Below are 21,607 nucleotides of genomic sequence, written 5' to 3'. Positions count from 1 at the left end.
AATGTTACGTAACAATGGAATTGTTAAGAGAAAGCGACGTGCAATACGCAGATGCAGTTTTTTTCGTTTTTGCGGGAAATCGAACATATTTTTAGACCCATCTAAAAATTCTCTAATTAGTCTGGAAACAAGGGGACCCAATTCTTGCATTCTGTGAAAACGGGTAAGGTTGACTGTAACGTAATCTTTATCTTAGTCATCGTTACTTTTGCCCGAGCAACGCCGGGCCCACCTGCTAGTTCTTTTTATCTCTTTATTTAATTAACTAAAGCACTACTTTCGGCTGTAACTGGAATTAAAGGATAGATTATGGCGTCCGTATTTCGCTCGAGCGGAAAGCGTTTCTAAACTATGATGTAGCGACGTGTAGCAACAGCTGCTCGTGACGTCATTTTCGCTACACACTCGCTGCATAAAGAAACGCGGCCCTTGTTGGATGCGTGTTCAAACGTTTGAGACGATCCTCGTAAACAGACCCAAGCACCGAAGATGAAATTTCATCACAGTAGTCCAAGATTCGTTTCTTCGGATATTTCTTGTGGTGAAAATCCGTAATGTAATCAGTGTCGTAACTAGGGCGGTGTCCAGGCACAGGGCGCAGACCCTGGGAACTCAGAAATGACCTGGACCAAGTTTTGGGGCGTAGTTACAGAAGCTCTCACCGGGCGCATAAAAGGCTAGTTACAGCGCTGAATGTAACACAACTGAAGAAGCCAATGTTGGATTATTGTATATATCGATGCATACGGCTATGCCAGACCAGAGTCAAGTCATAACTGCAGAACAATCAATTAATGTGTTTACTGTTCGTGTACGTATTTGTCAGGGGCGGATCTACATAGGAACTAATAGGGCTTAAGCTCTGAACCCCCAGTGTCAAGGACCCACAAAAATTGATTATCATCATAAATTTTTAATACTTTTTCATTAACAATGAGCACTTACCGATATAAAGTTTGTCATTCAACACCATTTCATAAATAAATATATTGCAATTCTGATTTTGATGTTATTAAGAATAAGAATCTTTAAATTGGGGTTTAAAATTCAATCTAACAAAAAAATGGCGCCCCATTGGATCAATAAGCCCTAAGCCCCGAAAAACCTAGATCCGCTCCTGATTCGTGTATAAGAATTTCCTGATTACATGACACGTGTGTAGTATTATTGTAGCCTTCTGAAGTGTGATATATGTGCTGTTGTGATGCCCTAATGTTTCAAGACTTGTGTAGTGTGTTATGACATCCATACAAGAAAGGACTATACAGTTGACCCCCTATAACACTGTTGATAATTCCGTTTTATATAAATTCCATGCTGTACGAGTCACTTAAATTTTACTGTTATAGGGGGGTCGACTGTATAGTCCACGGACGCTTATTTCACGGAAGTGTTTATTTTCGCCCAGTATATGTATTATCTATGTTATGGCTGTTTGATACAGATGTCTATCATTTGTGATTTTATTGAATGGAGCTCTGCATAAGCCAGAAAGCGTTTATAATCAATTCCGTTGTCGTGACGAATCCGGAATTTCGATTTTTGGGATAGATAATCGAGGTTAAAATATATCCTGTAAAAATCTATGGGCCAATTGCTAGCCTTTAAGCTGGTTGCGCGCTACTACGTCTCAATCAAGTTTCCTATTGCCATCAATTTACATTGCACGGCAGTTTTTTTTTTAATCTTTATGACAGGCGTTTAACATGAACGGCCTGCAGCCGCACATTTGGGTAGTTTAAACTGATTTAGACAGAGCATGTCACCACATTTGTGTTTTCTACTGCCCAATTCTTACAGATTTGATATTTGAATTATATTTCTCAACTGAAAATTTACAGCACCATAATCTTCACAAAACTGGATGTTGCATCTTTCTTTAGGCATATAATGCTCTTTCTCATTTACTTCAAAAAATTTTTATTGCCTAAATATTATTACCTACTGTATGTGATCTACTTACGATGAAGCTCTGTTTGATGAGAACAATCTTGTTTATTTTCATTATTTTCATGTTCATCTGAAAAATAAAACAGTTATTAACAAATTTGGATTTGTGCATCATCGATCCATCATCTAAAAAACTCTCACGGTTCAGTTGCATGCTCCACATTAATAAAACGTTGCACCAAGCCCTTCAAGTTACTAAATCGAATTTTAATTTATAAGCATTTAAACAGTTTAAACACGAGGAAAATAATTTTGTAAAATTAGTATAAGAATAAAATTTCTGTTTTACTCTTATATTCATATATTTTTTATGAATGTTCAGTTTTGTGCGTAGACAAGTGTTGAAGAATCCGCAATCAAGTACTTGATCACGGATTTGAACGTATAATAAACCCTCGATTTTAACGGACTTATTGGGGAAAGGGAATACAGTATCTGCTATTGCCGGAAAATCCGTACTTGTTCCAACCTTTTACCATTCGTGAATTTATAAAGGTTTTAAATTTCTTCCTATAGAACAAATTTTTATCCGTTATATCGAGAGATCACTATATTAGGATTTTATAAATATATAAATTAATTAAAAAAAAAACAATATTTGATAGATTTCGAAGTTTTATACGTAGTGTTAAAGCGGGGTCCTAAAGCTTTCGTGAAGTCATTAAGGCTACTAATTATGAACCTGATAGAAACATCATAATAAAGAACAGCATTAAACCAAATATTTGTTTCCATTATAAGCATTTTTTCTTTTTTTTAATTACATAAATATTTGACCCGCAATTTGAAGATAGTAAATTTCGAATTTTGACCTCCTTCGGACACCTTTAGGCATACTCTATACCGCTGGTATAGAGTATGCCTAAAATATTTGAAGAATGAGAGTATAAACAGATGGTTATTAATAGAAATATTTCATGACTTGATTCATCTACTGTTTGATATTTTTAATAGGAAAAAAATATATAAACATGAGTTTCAATTCACCAAAAATTTTTTACTTTATTCTTAATAAGTTAAAAGATCTAAATTATGTTGTTTTAGATATCATCTTTACCTCACGTTAAATATTTTCTTATCGTAAAAATAATTATTAATATATGTTTATCCCTGTGTATATAATTAGCGGATTAACGAAATTAAAGAATAATTAACGTATTACTAATAGTATAAAAGTACTTACTTAATTCTAACTTGCATAAATTAATATGTCTGGATGAACTACCTTTTGAAGCTTTCTTGGCATTTTTAACATTATCTTCTGTTCTTATGAAGCCGATAAAACTTGAAATTATTAACAAATAAACTGCAAATGAAATTTTAGACATGATTTGGGAAATTTTCTGTATTGCCCGGTTTTATTGTAAATCTGAAATCTTTAAATCCGCACTTTCTACGTGATGTAGTAGTATGATCAATCAATCACGTTATAAATTTCCCCATAAAAAATCATCATCCAATGAAATAAAATAAATTTTGTAGGCTAAATAATTACTGATAGGCGTTTATATCATAATATGCCACATCTTTTTTTAAACAGTAATAATTTAAAAAATTAAATACCAGTACCACCAAAAATTGATGGTAACAGTTACGTGTAAATTTATTTATTACATTGTTACAGGTCTTCAATATAGTATCGTACCTTGTTTATGACTCACTTTTGTTTATTTTTTATTGTAACAACTGCAGTTGTAGTTATAGAAATTAATTCCCACTATCATCCTTGTTAATCGCAAGAACGAGTTAGATCAATGAAAATTGGGAAAGAATATGAAAACCTTAGTCTCAGGTCCCAATTAACTATACACGAACTTCCGGTCTAAACCGGAATCACGTGATTTCAATTCAAAATTTTTATCTTAATATAGAGAGTGATAAATTATTCTTATGATAATTTAAATTAAAAATTACTGACCAGAATTATACATGGTCACAATAATTTTGTGGATTGCTATCATTTAGTCATTAGTTGTCAAAGAAATAGAGAAACCTGCATAAAGCAAACAGATGGTCTCTACACTTGATTTATTTATTACAGCAATGTTTAATATTTTCTTACCTGGAGTGGTGTCCAATTTCTTTTTTGTATCCAGGCTCCAAGTACCTTTGCATGATTCATGTTTATTGTAATTTCTTTGTAGTAAGATTCCTGTTTTTTTTTTTTTTTTGTTTTTCTTTTTGTCAAAAATTAATTTTATTAGGATCTGCATACCTGAGGAGCGCAGAGATTGCACCTCAAGCACCTGTGCCTATTTATGTCCTATGTTTGTTTAAAGCTAAATTTAAGAAACTTCCTATATTATTATTAAAGTATTAAAACTTATAATCTATTTACTTGACTCAGAAGTTGACATTTATATTTGATATGTTACTTTGATTTTATAAATTTTACTTTGTAAATTTTCAAACAAATTTAACAATGTGTTTCAAAAATTATAAAAAAACATTTACTCATCTTTAAACATATTTCAAATCACAAGAAATATTGAATATTTTTATTTATTTCTATTTTTCAAGACGTGGTAATACTGGCAATATAAGGTTTCCAAAAGAAGAATCTTGTGTGATGAAGTAGCCTACAGAATTAGCATGTGCATGCTGCAAAATTTAATAAAATAATTTAGTAATTTGATAAATATAAAACAGTACAGTCGACCCCCCTATAACGTACGTTCCTATAACGACAATTCCTATAACGTAGCGAAAAAATTGTAGAAACTTTCGTATAACGTACCTCTTATAACGTCGTTTCGCGACAAGATTGATAGAGTCTGGACCAATAGTGGATGAGCAGCCGAACTACTTTCCTCCGACCCTGCGCCACGCTACGGAGCGGCTAAATTGAGTTTGCTATCGTCTGTTTAGTATTATATATAAATTATATATAAATTAGGTACTGTATATATAATTATATATTAACTTAATTTATTGTAACTTTATTATAATTATATATATGCTTTCTGCCGCCTGGCAACACGCTACGGAGATTTTAGGCTAGTAAGTTGAGTTTATTATCGTCTGTACAGTATGTAAATTAGGTACCGTAAGTCTAATACAGCACTAATTTTATACATTTCTTGTGAAAGAAACACTTCTTATTCAACGGCCATAAAAATTATTTATATTAATGATGTCTCCAAAGGTCAAGTTATTTTTATGCGAAAAATTCGTTATTAGAAATCGCGGCCGCCGTTTCATGTGCTGTTCCGCGATGAAAACCAGCTTTAAGCAACGGCGTAGTCGAACGGTACACACTCGGTAAGTAATCCTATAATTTTTTGTTTATAGCGTAGTTTATACGGATTATTCCCAAAAAATTATACGTGTTTTGGAAATGTTGAGTGGAATTAGTCTAGAATCGGTTAATTTTATAGAAGAAAACCTTTCAAACAGCCTTAGTCCGTAAAGTTCCCACCTATCGGGCTGCGATTGGCTCATGTATTTAATCATTCCTACAACGTAATTTTCGGTTAGCGTGGAACGTATCTAAGCGTTATAGGGGGGTCTACTGTACATAAAGTAAATTATATTATTAATATACATTAGGTACTAAAAAATTTATTAACAGTTTAATTATTAATAAGAAAATTATAATCTAAATAAAGAGAAATAATTAACTGTTCAACATGCTGGGATGAATATATAAAAAATGTGAAAATGGAAGATCCCAGGAGGGGCTACAAAAATGTTTGCAAATGTTAATCATATGCACTCTAGTTATTTGGTTAATGTGAGTCACACATTTTTTTATAAAGAGAGATAATTTATGTAATGTTGTTTAAAACTCTTCTATTAGATACATTTTTAAATTCTGATATATTTGTAAAACTCAAATAAAGGATTCGAAAGAGTTATCATAATTTTCTGCATATTATCCAAAGAAAATTGCTAAAACAAAAATAAAAATTCTGTATAATTCTGTATAATTTCATTTATTTGCTTCATTTTTTTTTGACTGTACACTTTACAGCCAAAAAATGAAGCAAATAAATCAAATTAGAAACTAGTCATTGGCTGAAATTTTGTTAGAAAAATAGCAAAAGTAATGCTGTTGTGTGGTATGTTATGCATGATGGGTTATACTCCACCATGAGTTATCTGCATAAAATTGTGCATAATTTCTGCATAATTTTACATTAAAAGAAAATTAACCCCTTCTGAGCCGTGCTCGAGTGTGACTAATCTCTTTGAAACTAATTTTGCAAAAATAATTTTCAAAGAGATTAGTGTTTAATTTTTAATATATACATGTCAATAATCACAATTTTATTCTTACCTGAAGAGCTGCTCTCTGAGATGATGTAAGAGCATGGGCTTCAATAGACATGGTTGATGGCTTTAATAAAATGATTATGGTATATTAAAAGTAATTGTGAAAAAATATTTAAGAAAATAAATCAAGGTACTGTACTTACTGTTGTAGTAGTGGTGGTAGTAGTTCTGGAATAAAATATAATTTGTTTAGGAAAATAATATAATTAAAAACTCCATATCTATTTTCTAGTTTTATAAATAAATTATTATTTTCTACCCATAAGTTCTTGGTTCATTTAATCACTGAAAATATCCAGTTGCAATTTTCCAATACTGACACATTTATATCTAACATAAAGAAAGGATTAAAAATTGTGCAAGAAAAGTTATATTATGTAAGGAATTAAATTTAGTTTTAACTTCACCTCCAAAGACAGTAATTATGCATCAGTGCACCTGGCTTAAAATATATGAGACTGATATTTCATTCCTGGATCATGTGAAAACTAACCACTATACTGCTACTGATATTTTGAATAGCTTGCTTCAAAACCTCAAGCACAAAACAAAATTTTGTTTATTTCAACTCATTTTACACTTCTTATTAACAAAATAACTAAATTTGAAAGTGAGAAGCTATAACTGTCAGAAGCATGGAAATAATAAAAGACATTGATCAGAATCTGCATTCCGTCAAAGACATAGGAACTTTTATTTGAAATTTAAGTCATTTATGGAAATTAATCCCGATTTAAAAGAGATTAAAGACATCAATGTTAGTCTGAATGCAAATGATCCGATGCATTTGATGATGTCAAATAAAAAACATACAGTACTGAAACATGCTGTTACTATTAGTGTTTGTGTTGAGTGGTCATAATTTAGTTGTTATAGTGATATTTATTGGAGAAAGATTTTCAGCTAAAACTTTTATTCTAGTTTAAAAAAATAAAAGAAATCTGTGTTGAAACTAGTGCTTGACTTAAAATGATTTTAAAAAAAATTGTAATAAATTATTTTTAATCACATATACATAGTAATTCAAAAATGATGGATAAAACTTATGGGATATGGGAATAATTCAATTTACAATAAAAAAAATGTTAATATAGTCTTGTCTGATTCTCAAAGATAACAGAATTACAGAAAAAAATTAGTTTACTATTTCAAACAACTAATTACAACTAATATAAACTACCATAGTTCACATTTTATTAGTTTAGAAATATAAAAAAAAAACACACCTTTAACAATCTGGCAAATAAAATTTACTAAATTAAAAATGTTTTTGATCATTTTAACCAATCTTCTTCAGTTAACTCATAATAGAACAGTAACATAGAAAGTAAATATGAAATGAGATTTGAAATAAATACATAAATAAATGAACATGCGGATGTGTATAATATAATAAATAAATGCAGAAATAATATAAATAAGACAAAACTGTCACTTAATAAAATAAAAATTAAATTAAACAAACAATGTCTCTTAATAACATTAATCTTCGTAAAAAGACCACCACGCAGTAGCCAATGTGTCTGCATCTCTATGGTTGATGCAACCAATTCTCCTATGTGCCTTAAAGATCTCTAACCTTTCAAGATATTTTATCGTGTGTATATTTGTTGTTGGGTTGATTATTGTTGCTTGATCCCATTGGACTTGAATGTCCTGTTGTCTTGCGTAAGCTGCTAGCATGGTATTGTCATGGTTCTTATCAATCGAATATTTGTGCTCAAAGAGCAAAAATATTTGATTGATAAGAATGCTCTTTGAGTCATTGGTGTATGTTGTGCATCGTGGCTCCTATGTAGACAAGTTTAGAATCTGAACATTGGTTATGCAATGGTATGGAGTAGATTTCTGTGGCTGAATTCTGGTTATATTGTTTTTTTATCATTTCTTAAGATTCTGAAAATTGTAGGATTGCATCAATATACCACTTGGAGATTATTAGCTTCGACTGCTTTTTATGTATTCCCCTCAAACATGAGATATAATTTAAAACTATCCTTTGTTTTCGGTCTAACTTGTTATGATCATTTTTTGTTGTTTGGATTAGTTGTGATTAGTTTCTCTATCATTTCTCTCCGGTATCCTTGTTGTTCTGCTATCCTTAAAATGTAATTTAGCTCTGTTATTGTCTCATTTATGTTTGTACAATGCATATAAGCTCTTCTTATCCAGGATCTAAAGGCTGCTAACTTTATGTGATGAGGATTGACAGATTTATGTGGAATTAAAGTAGGTTGCAAAGATGGTTTTCTGTATATGCTGGTCCAAATTTCCTCTTGTTTGCAAGTGATGAAAATGTCCAAAAAATTTACATTACTATCACTCTCCTGGTCCACTTGTAGTAATAAATCGTAGTGGTTATTATTGATCGTTTCCAAAAACATGTTGTAGGTTAGGTTTTTTTCTGCCATAGGATGAATATATCGTCTACATATCTAGTGTACCAAACAATAAGGTGTTAAAATTTGGGTAGAACATTGTTTTCCAGCTGTCGCAATACCAACTCACAAAGAATTGCCGATGTTGGACTACCCATAGGTACACCTCTTCCTTATAAATATACCTTGTTCTCAAATTCAAAGAATGATGTATAACATATTAGGTGCACAAGTTCTAGTATCTGATTGTGATGATGTGGCAAATTTTCAATGTTGGCAAATAAGAAATTGCTTATTACACAAAAACATCGAGGTATTTTTATAGAAGAATACATTGATTTAAAATCTAAGACTGTCATGTATTCATTGTCCAATAGAGAAATGCCACTGAGACTTTCTATAAGCTGCAGAGAGTTGTTAATTGAAAACGTCATTCTTTGAATTTCCATTATTGTTGTGGAAATTATGCTAGCAGCATAATATGCATGGTATGCAAGCAGCTTACGCAAGACAACAGGACATTCAAGTCTAATGGGATCAAGCAACAATAATCAATCCAACAACAAAATATACACAGGATAAAATATCTTAAAAGATTAGAGATCTTTAAGGCACATAGGAGAATTGGTTGCATCAACCATAGAGATGCAGACACATTGGCTACTGCATGGTGGTCTTTTTACAAAGATTAATGTTATTAAGAGACATTGTTTGTTTAATTTAATTTTTATTTTATTAAGTGACAGTTTTGTCTTATTTATATTATTTCTGCATTTATTATATTATCTAAATCAACATGTTTGTTTATTTATGTATTCACAGTAAAGCATCGATTATCCGACTCAATTGGGGACTGGGGTTGGTCGGATAACTGAAAAAACGGATAACCGAAAAATATGAAAAAATACATTATTAGTATATCTCATATAATTAGTATATTAGTATATCGCTATTAACCTACTTCGCATTGAATTTTTATCGATGTTAAACCCAACAAAAATTTTTTAAAATAATAATCATCACTATTGTATCATTAAAAATTAGAAAATTAAGCCTCATTTAAATCTGGCTCCCTTTCATGATCGAGCCAGTGTTGCCAGCTAAAACACATAAAAGTACTATTAAAGTAGCCAAGACATAGCCAAATATTGTAGTGTCACATCACTAGCCGACTAGAACGGTCGGTTAACCAATGTGATGGTTAATCAATGCTCTACTGTATTTCTAATCTCATTTCATATTTACTTTCTATGTTAGTGTTCTATTTTGAGTTAACTGAAGAAGATTGGTTAAAACGATCGAAAATGTTTTTAATTTAGTAAATTTTATTTGCTGGATTGTTAAAGCTGTGTTTTTTATAATATTTAGTTATCTAGTATGTACATTTTATTAGTTTAGAAAGAAGTTACATTTATTTAAGTAACACATCAAATTCATCATTTCATTTCAGTCATTTTTTTTCAAACATAAATGTTTTTGAACACAAGAAATGTTACTGTTTGTGTAATACTAACTACAATACTAAGCATTGCCAAATACAAAACTATTACTTTGCAAATAATACAACAGTTGCCAATTTATTTGTTTTGTTGTTTTTTAGTTAGCACTAAAAAACAACAAAACACTTAAAACTGTAAATGATTTAAAATACCAATTTCCCTCTAATTCAGTTATCTTTGACAATTGAACCAAAGTGTATTAACATTTTTTACTGCATATTAAATAATTGATCATCATATAAAGTTTTATCCAACAATTTTGAATCACCCTGTATTCTAGCCTTTTATTTTCCTGGCTGTTATGTTTAAATAATAAGGGAAAGTATTGGAATCAGGTCAAATTTGACCCTCTAAGGTTTTTGCAAATCTCCATTTTGAAACCTCCCGAATCCAAAAAAATAAAAAAAAGGGAGGAAAATTATGTATGTGTTTGTATGTGTTGGCATCTATTTTGTTTAATATCTCTGAATGGAGAAAACATTAAGAAATGAAATTTGGCATGATAGTTCGTATGTAAGGGGCATTGATTCCGTTAAATTTTGGGGGTTAAAGGTCAAGAGGGTAGGGTGATAGAGGGGAGAATTTGTCATATGTCAAGAGGAATCTGATTTAATAAAAATTTTACTCATTATTAGCATTTACAATTTTAATAAAATTCATCTCTACCCTCAAAATTAAACGTTTTGCCATTTTATAACAATTAATAATATAAAAGTTTTTTTTATAATAAAAACTCTTAACAGCCAGGAAAATTACATAACTTATTGCTGAATTTTAAGCAAATATTATATGCATATTTTAACTCAATTTCATGTCACAATTTCTAATCCCTACTGACCATAACACGTGCAGTAAGCAGTCTTGAAATTTTTTGAGTATTCTTTCTACCCCATGGAACTAAAAGGGCTTTTTTTAAAGCCCATTGTGGGTTTGACCAGGCCCACAATGGGCAGCTGGACAATGAGGGATGGTTTACAAATTTAATATAGAATAAATTATTTCCTTTAGTTGTATTTTTATGATAGTTACCATTTACATGTAAATAATATAACTTTAAATGGTAAATATGTACAATTTTCTTACCCCAGAGTTGTCTGACTTTGTTGTTTTAACATTAACTGCTTTTTATGTTGTTGAAGCTCTTCTAAAATCTTCCTATTTTGAATTTCTAAAAATAAATTATTGAATAAAAAATTAATTCAATAAATACATCTATAATAAAATAACTTATAATATAAACTGAATATTTTTCATTCTAAATATGATAAAGACAATTTACATAAAATAATTTTCTCATAACATCAATGTGTTTTGCAAATCAAATTTTGCTGTTTAATCCCAATATCAAAAGAGCATAACATTTCATTCCATTTATAAAACTAAGCTTTTAATCGAGTAAGTTAAGTGACGTCAGTCATTATATTTTTATTTAAAGAATAAAATATTGCAAAAATTTAAGTGCACCAAAGAAACCTTGACAATCCAGCAAATAATTTTAATGTAAATTCTACAAATGTTTTTGATCTTACACAAAATATGCTTCAGATCAATAACATTCTAAATTGGAAAGCATAAGACTAATTTCAAGATTTTTCAAATTATATAGATATAAAATTGAATAAATAAAGATTTGATTGGTTTTTAAGATGTATAAAATTAAAAAGATACAAATATAAGAAATAAATACATCACAAAAATAATATTAACTAATTTATATTGTTTTAATTTTATACATTTTAAAAGGCAAATCAAAACATGTAGTGGTCATGAAAAAGGAATCATACCAAAAGGCCATAACACACTATATCTCAGACATGGAATGCACAGTAGCGCCTCGCAGTTTCCTTGAGAAAATATCTGCCAAGACATTGAAGATCTCCAACTCTCCTCTCACTAATACCTTGAATCTGGCGGCAACGAGAGTTATGGCACCATCTCCACCTCATATATTTGCATTCGCAAAAACCCATAAGAGTGGACAACAGTTATGAGCAGTGGTGGATAAAACGACTTCTCCCACTATTAAAATGGAGAGACTTCTTAACAAATACATCACTAACAATCTAGAGGATCATACGTACACAGTCACTAATCCTGAAGAAGTATTTCAAAAATTACGGGATCTTAACAAGTCATCGATGGCATATTTCACAATATGTGACTATCAAACATTGTTCCCATCTATAAAACTGGAACCCTGTTTCTGAGAGTTGAGAGATTTTCTTCTGGCAAAAGTGTAAGGCTCTTATAAGTATCTCCCTGATGTGTTGGACTTATCACACTTGATGGTCCACTCGTCCTTCTTCGAATATGAAGGAGTCACCTACATACATACAAGGGGTGTGCTGATGGGCAGCCCAATATCAGGAACACACTGTGAATTAGTGATCAGAAAACATGAGAATACCATATTACCCAAATTTCAAGAGGACATAGCATTGTATGTCAGGTACATCGATGACATCTTCAATGTATGGAACAAGGTACCTAACATTGATTTTGTACTTAACTATTTTAACAACAACCCCTATGGCCTGTCGTTGAAAGTTGAACAGGAGAGTCAGACAACAGTACATTTTTTGGATATCGCCATCAAAATGGAGCAAGGTCATCTTTCCAGCTATGTGTTCCGTAAGAAGTCATATACACCTCTATTTATACATAACCGGTCACATGACCCTTACTGTTACAAAGTCTCTGCTTTTCGAGCTTTGGTAAAAAGGGCACACACACATTGTTTGGAGCAAAATGAAAAGGAAAACGAATTTTCGAGAATCAAGGCCCTTGCAACGCAACATGGATACCCATCCTCTTTGGTCAAGCATCTCATAAAACAATACATAAATAGGAGGGAGAGGAATAGGCCACAAGACAAACAGTTGAGGGTTATCACATACAACAAAACACTTTCTAATATATATATAGAGAGATTACAAGGACTACTAAAATACACATAGCATATCAACGTTCTCTTACAGTCTTCTCTCTTATCAAAAATTATAAAAACCGTATAGAAGATTCTAACTCTCCAGGGGTTTATGTGGTTCCTCTTCAAGAAGACTGAGTTAACCATGTATTAACATACATTGGAGCAACGGCAAGAGGTCTCGCCATGAGGATGAAAGAACATGAATACTCGATAAGAAAAAAGCTGACCATGACGGCACTAGCGACATATGCGAATAATGAGGATGTTCATGTTGATCTACAAAACACTAAATTACTACACTAAGTATTGGATAAGGCACAACTCAAATACCTCAAATCGCTGGAGATATATAAAGCAATTAAAAAAAGGGGTCGGTATTAATTTCAAAGAAATTGATATACTTTCCGCAGCATGGCACACCATGTTTGAACTAGATCCCAATGATTGAAACGCGCATCAAAGATATTTTAAATTATGAAGGATATTTACGTCATGATCTATGTGAAATCAATTGATTATTTATTCGGATATGTTTCAAATATTTTACATATTTTCAATTTTAATGCAACATATTCGAATTACATAGTTAAACAGAACTTTCAAAAACATTCTATTCTACTAGCCGTTAGTTCGATATCGTCAATATCTGAGGATGTCTATTACATATAGATGAAAACGTTCATAGAAAGAATTTTTCTGTTTGGTTATGAATTGGTGATGGTTTATTTGGTGAGTGTTATGTAATTAAGTACCCAGTTTTTTGAAATATACATTTTAATATTTATATATCTAATTAAATGTTTCTGAAATTCCTTTTAAGGATTAAATATGTTAGTAGTTNATATCGTCAATACCTGAGGATGTCTATTACATATAGATGAAAACGTTCATAGAAAGAATTTTTCTGTTTGGTTATGAACTGGTGATGGTTTATTTGGTGAGTGTTATATAATTAAGTACCCAGTTTTTTGAAATATACATTTTAATATTTATATATCTAATTAAATGTTTCTGAAATTCCTTTTAAGGATTAAATATGTTAGTAGTTCCATTAACACGAATTTAAAAATTACTTTTGCTGAAATGCATAAAAATATTTGCTTATTTTCCATTTGATAACATTGGTGTTATAAACAGAACATTCGTTTGCACTAAATCATTGCAATATTACGAACCAATGCATCAATTATTCATATTGATCAATATTTCAATTTTCAAATCTTCGATTAAAAAAAATGTGATTTTTAACATAAAATTTATGATAAATTTAGTATTTTTTGGTAATATTTGAGCTCTCAGTAAGATGGGAGAAATTATAAAAATTCGAATTGGCCTTATTATATAAATATGTGCAAAGCACGTGATTAATGTAATTGACATTTTTCCGAAAATCTAGTTTCTTGTCATATAACTACGGAAAATGGCAACTAACAGTTGTTATGAAACATTATGACAAATACCTTGTCTAGACGAAGGAGGCTGGAAAGCCATTCCACATTATCGGACTTTCAGTAATCTAAAGTATACAATCAGAGCCAATACATGCCAACTTCATAGAATTTGAAACAGTATAAACAGCATGCTACCTACCCAAAGACGATCGACGATTTTAGACCTCTATCGGGCAATTCTGTTACTAACTTTCTTTTTTTTCTGAGAAATGCTGAATCAATTGAATTTTCAATTACAAATCCATTCTTATATAATTAAAATTTTATTTTTTGGCATAATATGATAAAACAGTTAATTTCTTATTAAAAAACTCAGATGGAAAAATGAGTAACCGTGCCTCTCTGGGAGTCCGGGATTGAATAGAATAAGGAATCTTAAGAATATTTCGCAGAATTTTTTTTGTTTTAACTTTAAACTCTTTCTGCCCTGTAATCACTAATAGGACATTTTATCAAGCCCATTACGGGTTCGGCCAGCCTCACAATGAACAGCCGTGTGGTGAAGAAGGAACCGATATATTTCTAAAAATTCCTGGAAATTTTTGATCAGTCCAAATTCGATATTGAGTCTTTGCAATTAAAAGAGCATTCCTTGATTCTTGAACAATAATAGAATCTGAAATACTATCCAAATAACCATTTATATGGGAGTGGAGTGAATTTAGGTTACATGTTCTTTTTCGGGCTTCCTTCTAATATCAGTTCTGGTTACGCTACTGCGAACGTCTCGAAGATCTGATTCGTTCGGTAGTTCTGACTTAAAAAGGAAATATTCATTTAGGAACGAATCCGAACGCTTACCGCCGACTTAAATTAAATTAAGGAATGACGGAAGATTAGACTACTGATTGGATAACGTTGCCTTTAGGAATACAGCATCTGTAGGCACAAAGAAGGTTGGTTTCGTTTATTTGATTACGGCAACGCACACGTGGACGATCTGTCGAGGAGGATGCCTCCCTGGAAGACTCTTTAAAGGAAACGGGCTCTTATTTAGTGTTACAAACGTAAAGAAACTCCACGTGCTCAACCCATTGGCCAGGCGCAAACCCACGATTAACTGCTAGTGGTCAGTGGTTTTATCCACTCGGCCATTGGTGGGCGTAAAAAGAGGGACTTTTTGGTCATGCTTATAATAGTTTCGACTTTTTTTAAACTCTTTCCGCCCTGTGGGCACTAAGAGGGCCTCTTTTTGCAAACCCATTATGGATTCGGCTAGGCCCACAATGGGGTGGCCGGGTGGCGACCACTCGGCCATCCGGCCGTCTAATAGTTTCGGCTGTGCTCACAATGAGTGCGATCGGGTGATAAGGGACAGGACCGAACGGTCCGACTGCGAACGGTTAAGACGTCGGCCTAACACTCTGGAGGACCTAAGATTAAATCCGGACGGATCAAAAAACTCCAAGAATATTTGGAAGAGGGGTCCGTCCGGATATGTCGGACCCCGTCCTTCACTACTGGCCGAAATAATGGGCATACAAAAAAAAACAAAAAAGGAGGAAATAGCCAAAAATAATAATAAAAAAGATACAACTAAACGAACAAAAAACAACATTTTATGTAAAAAAATAAAAAAATAAGTAAATAAAGTTGTACAAAAGAAACAATCCACTTATTTTAAATTTTATTTCAAGTGTTGACTGTAAATAAATATTATATATTGTAATATAAGATGATACGCATACGTAAAATGCTCCTGTATTGTATGTACCAAATTATATACAAAATTTGCAAGAATTCCAAAATATTATTCATTAATCACCAGAGGGCGTATTGTCCTATCTGAAAATTTAAGTGTTGGTTTGAAACTTGAAAACAAATCTGTTAATCCAATTACGGTAAATTAATTTCTAACAAATATGGAAGACGATTTAGAAGAAATGCGTCAGCTAAGAGGTAAATAATGTAATAATTTAGCATTTTTTAAGATATTCATCTTTTATCTTATTAATGTATCCTTAAGGTAAGCTTTGAACTCTGAATGAGGGATTTGTATCCCTTGAATTATCAATGTACAGTACCATATGATTTATAAACTCGATGTTTAAAGGACAGGAAGCTTCAAGTAAATAAACCAAAGGTGCCACTTGTTATTAACTGTTGAACATTTCAAAGATGATTCAACCTCTCATCAGCAATCACAAGAAACCCAGAAAAATTTCTTGGGGTTTTCTACCCTGATTCGATTCAGGATACCCTGGAATGGTTGGCATACAATAAGAAACCATCCTCTGAATGAGATGGTTGGGATCCTATTGGAGCTGTAGAACACGCCTGTAGGAGCAAAAAAGTCAAAGGAATTGTATTTCTATGATCAACCTTTCGGCAGATATGGCCCCTAAAATCGGGAGCATGAGATCATAAGTTGCGTCGCTCCACTAAGAGTATCATGTTTAACTATTTAGCTCGTGACTATGCTGGCTTTGAATAGACCACTAAACTGTTCATGGAGTACTCGATGTTATATAGTTTTAGGGGAATGTGGGGCTCACCTCCACCCGGATGCTGATGTGTGAGTGACGGCCAGCACTGAAACATACGACAATGTGGAGTGTGGAGAATAGGCAGTATGTTGATACATGTTAAAAGCCGACTGTTGGAAGCGAAAGGTTGCATGTATGGGTATGGTTTCTTTGACTTTATTGCTTGTATAAGGTGGTCTAAAATTCTAGAGGGGTGCAAAACCCCTTGTTTGGAGCTTGAATCTTATTCCTGTAACATATTTTGTGTGTGTATCTCTAATGAATAAGAGAGGTTAATTCTAACAAAGTTGCACTTTTATATATTGGACCGGAAAATTATTCATTATGGATGGGTGTCCGCTTTAATGAGATTTCTGTTAAAAGAGGTTGTGTGATATATATAAACACATATAAGCACATTATATAAATAAGGTTTAATCTCAATTATTCCAGATTCTGGATTATCTGAGACTAACCTGTAAGTAAATACACTTTTCTTATATACTGTAATTGATAAAAGAAAGTTTAAAATGATTTGCTTTTTGTTACTTTTTATTATCTAACTGCAATGTGAGACAAATTATTCATTTTAAAACTTAACTATAATAATGTACATTTTTATTATTAAGATTATTGTACATATTAATCTGTTTAATAAATGTTGTAAAATTGTTCTTATATTTGATTAAATTCACTAAAAACAGCTTAAAAGTGATATCCCATATAAATCTTTCATGTTATATTTGTACTTTTTAATCCAAAATGATTGTGACTGTTTATTTTTTCATTTTTGGATGTCCAAAGTACCAATAGTTTACATTACCTTGGTTCTACTATGTGTGATTTCTTACACAATCCATGATAATTCTATATATGGTATTTAATATTTATATTTATTTATTTATATCTAGTTATATATTTGTATTATAGAAATGAGGAAGAAAGATATTCAGGAAAAATTAAAGGCTAACAATTCAAAAACTTCAAGTTTGAAAGAAGAAAACGATGACATGAATAAGGTGATGGGGTTTTCAGGATTTGGTAAGATATATATATATTTATGGCATTAATTTTTAAAATGATACTAAAGTTTTTAATTATCTGATGCGTCAGTTGATAATTAATCATGTAATCTAGCTTTTTTACAGTTTTATATAAAATTTAAATTAAAAAAAACAAACAATATTTTTTCAATTACAGTAGAATCTTCTTATTGTAATTGTTTTAGGGCTTGTTAAGCCAATAACAGTAATCTAATAAAATAACATTAAGCAGTTTAAGTATATAAGATGACCAGTAGAAATTCTAGTTTCATTGACTTTGTCATTAAATAGTCAAGTTAAAAACAACTATAAAGTCTCTTCTGGTAACTTGGTTTCAACAGTTTAAACTATTGTATCGAAAGCAAATAGTAATCAAAACAATTTTGAAACTGATGAAGATAACATGTATTATCAGCTATAAATTGAGGCATTTTGCCTATTTATTGGAAAATAATGATCACAATAACTGAAATCTGATTATATTAAAGTTTTATAAGTTTATTTTAACTCATATATTTTGGGTCTTACTAATTCTGACAACATTAAACAAATAATAAAAACATTTCTGATTTATAATAAGTGGATTCTACAATATATGAGTTCTGTAATTAATCTATACTGTATAAAATATCAGTTCAAGAGATTGTGTTGGTTTGAAACTTGAAAACAAATCTGTTAATTCAATTACGGTAAATTAATTTCTAACAAATATGGAAGACGATTTAGAAGAAATGCGTCAGCTAAGAGGTAAATAATGTAATAATTTAGCATTTTTTNAATTCTAGTTTCATTGACTTTGTCATTAAATAGTCAAGTTAAAAACAACTATAAAGTCTCTTCTGGTAACTTGGTTTCAACAGTTTAAACTATTGTATCGAAAGCAAATAGTAATCAAAACAATTTTGAAACTGATGAAGATAACATGTATTATCAGCCATAAATTGAGGCATTTTGCCTATTTATTGGAAAATAATGATCACAATAACTGAAATCTGATTATATTAAAGTTTTATAAGTTTATTTTAACTCATATATTTTGGGTCTTACTAATTCTGATAACATTAAACAAATAATAAAAACATTTCTGATTTATAATAAGTGGATTCTACAATATGAGTTCTGTAAATTAATCTATACTGTATAAAATTTCAGTTCAAGAGATTTTTTACTGTATTATATGATTTGACTTATTGAAAATAAATTTAAATTTTTCTCAATATTTACAATGAAAAGTGTTTTAATTCAAAAAGACCCTGCTCAATTCTTATGGATTTTAGTGAAATTGGCTGAAATTTTAGTATGTTATAGTTAATCACATTGAAAGATTTTAGATAAAAATGTATGATTAACTCGTATGGGAATGTTTTGAGTGGATATGTGTTTGCATATCTGTGTCTGTGATAGAAAATGTGTGTGGGGAAGTCCCTCTATATTCACAGAAAGTACATTCATCCACATACACAAATATGTTCATTCATACTAAAATATTTACTAAAATTCAATCACCAGATGCCAATGTATATATTATATACAATTCTATATACACTTGTATTTATAAAAAATGTATAAATAATCTCCCACTTATCTTCCATATATACATCATCCATATATGCACTACCTATTTATATACAGTACCTCCCTATACAGGATGACAAAAAAGTTTGATAAATAAATCAGGTATAAACTATTGAATGGTGATATTTTTTAACTTCCTGAATGGGCCAGAACTGTAATTTTGTAATGAAACATGGTAGTTTTTAATATAGATTTGTTTAAACCAAACTCTTTTCTCACTGATGCAAGCATCTATTCTGCTTGAATTTGTTGCTCCAAGAACTTCATAGGACATGGCCACATGGATCACTGACATCTTGTAAATAAGGTGTGTAAATAAAAATCAAAACTTGTTTGAAATGAAAATGTAAACACAAGTGTAATGTTTACATTTGTTGACATTGGTTATTCAGCCAGCTGAAAAATATTGTACCACAGAATGGCTTGTAATAAGGTTTTGCAAGGATAGTTCATCACAGATTCAAGATTATTTTATGTTTGATGGATGCATTTTCAGAAATTTTTGAGACAAATTTTTTTGCATTTTATCTATATCTAAATTAAATGAGCAATTATTTATTATGTCATTTTCAGAATGCAGGGTTGCAATTTTTAATAATGTTAATTTATTTAATTTAAAATATATGCTCTCTCCATTTTAGTAGAGCCTTGGCCCTGTACATCATATTTTTCCTGATAAGTAGGGTCATGCCAGTCATCTGTCTAACTTAAAGGTTTCTCAAATGGGATCCTGGTTTTTTAACCCAGGAAATTCTTTTCATTCCAGGAAACCCCACAAATTTCTTAAAAGTTTACTTTTTTCTTATTTTGGGTTAAGTTTGAGGAAATCTTGCAAATAGAAAGTATAATTAACCCATAAACTGTCAGAATACATTGTATTTATTAATTTTAAACCTACTTATTAGTTCTTTTTAATTTTTCCTCATTATGGTATGTCACAGATTGTCAATAATCAATAAGTAGCCTATTTGTGACAGGACCTGAAAATTCTTTACTTGTCAGAACCTGTAATATCTGGAATTATTGTGCTTATGCTGTCTTAATTTTTAACCATGCCCAGTAGCTTCAATAACTGTAATGCCAGGTTGTGCAAATTGGGCAAGGATACAAACGAGTATGAAGTCTGCAAGTGTCAGGGTAGGATTGTGTAAGAACACGATTCCTGCCTTTCTATTTTTAAACTTGTAATGGTCGCTGTTGCGAAAAGATGGTTAAGGAAGCAACCGTGGGATTTTGAATGCATGGCAACTGATTGGTTGTCAGATCATCACACCACCAGTGGACCTCTAACAGAGCAACTAATCACTCATTGATTGAGGATCACACCACTCTACATATTTACATAGTGCTATAAACAGTAACTATTGATTGGTCGGCAAGAAATCACGCCACACGACAGTGGCGTGCCGTCATTAGAAGCGGTGGAAGCACCGCTTCCCTTGTATTTTATAAAAAATAAATACATATTAATTTTAATTATATGAAAATAATCACACAATATTTTATTATAACCACATTACTTATCTTATTACAAATTTCTATACTACATGTGAAAAAAAAAAAGGATCACTATTGTATATTCGAATGTTAGTGGCAGAGTGGAATCTCTGTATTGTCAGATTCCAAAAAGCCAGATTTACGCATGTGCTTTACAGAGCACCAACCTCACCCGGTTCAGCTGCTGGAAGCCTACGACCTTGGGTTGATGCTTACACATATAACGCTTCTAATTCTATCCGGGACCGGTTCCGGGCTGTTAGCCGCCCGCCCGCTAGATATTTGGCCGATTACGTGAATAACGATTAGATTTATAACTTAATGCAACCGATAAGAATTTACTGGTATGTTTTTACTATAGTTCTGTATAGTTGACAGGAGTGAAAAAAATCTGTTAAAATATTTGATATTTTTATTCCACTCTCCGATTTTATATTACTTACGGATTTCAATGTTAAACTAGTGATATTATGATTTCGTACGTCCCATCTTTAAGGGGATGTAGAAGAAAACGTGTACAATTCTTGTATAATGTTAAAAAATTA

General features: G+C 31.2%; 2 protein-coding genes across 4 annotated transcripts in view; one reads left to right on the top strand and one right to left on the bottom strand.

Annotated features, from left to right (window-relative positions):
* Window positions 1-4,436: 4,436 nt before the first annotated feature.
* LOC111620735 (SOSS complex subunit C-like) lies at window positions 4,437-14,664 on the bottom strand. 2 transcript variants are annotated; one of them, XM_023362729.1, is made up of 6 exons: window positions 14,622-14,664; window positions 14,492-14,547; window positions 11,186-11,270; window positions 6,369-6,393; window positions 6,230-6,289; window positions 4,437-4,551 (listed from the first exon to the last, which is right to left on the bottom strand). In XM_023362729.1, exons 2-6 carry the CDS (start codon window positions 14,520-14,522, stop codon window positions 4,459-4,461), a joined length of 294 nt encoding a protein of 97 aa, XP_023218497.1. In that variant the 5' UTR covers window positions 14,523-14,547; window positions 14,622-14,664; the 3' UTR covers window positions 4,437-4,458. The 2 variants fall into 2 exon arrangements, with proteins under 2 accessions (XP_023218497.1, XP_023218496.1); XM_023362728.1 differs by having other exon boundaries at window positions 14,492-14,629.
* A 1,581-nt stretch (window positions 14,665-16,245) lies between these two features.
* The window catches only part of LOC111620734 (WD repeat-containing protein 70-like), a 36,447-nt gene continuing 31,085 nt past the window's right edge, over window positions 16,246-21,607 (top strand). For both annotated transcript variants that reach the window (XM_023362727.1, XM_023362726.1), the window contains exons 1-2: window positions 16,246-16,381; window positions 17,878-17,988. In XM_023362727.1, coding sequence (XP_023218495.1) covers window positions 16,345-16,381; window positions 17,878-17,988 — 148 coding nt within the window. In that variant the 5' untranslated portion in view covers window positions 16,246-16,344. The remainder of the gene's footprint in view (window positions 16,382-17,877; window positions 17,989-21,607) is intronic.

This window comes from Centruroides sculpturatus, unplaced genomic scaffold (genome assembly GCF_000671375.1).
Source record: "Centruroides sculpturatus isolate CEXI.00-Female unplaced genomic scaffold, Cexi_2.0 scaffold274, whole genome shotgun sequence".
Taxonomy (NCBI): domain Eukaryota; kingdom Metazoa; phylum Arthropoda; class Arachnida; order Scorpiones; family Buthidae; genus Centruroides; species Centruroides sculpturatus.
This window is presented reverse-complemented; position numbering and strand designations above follow the sequence as displayed.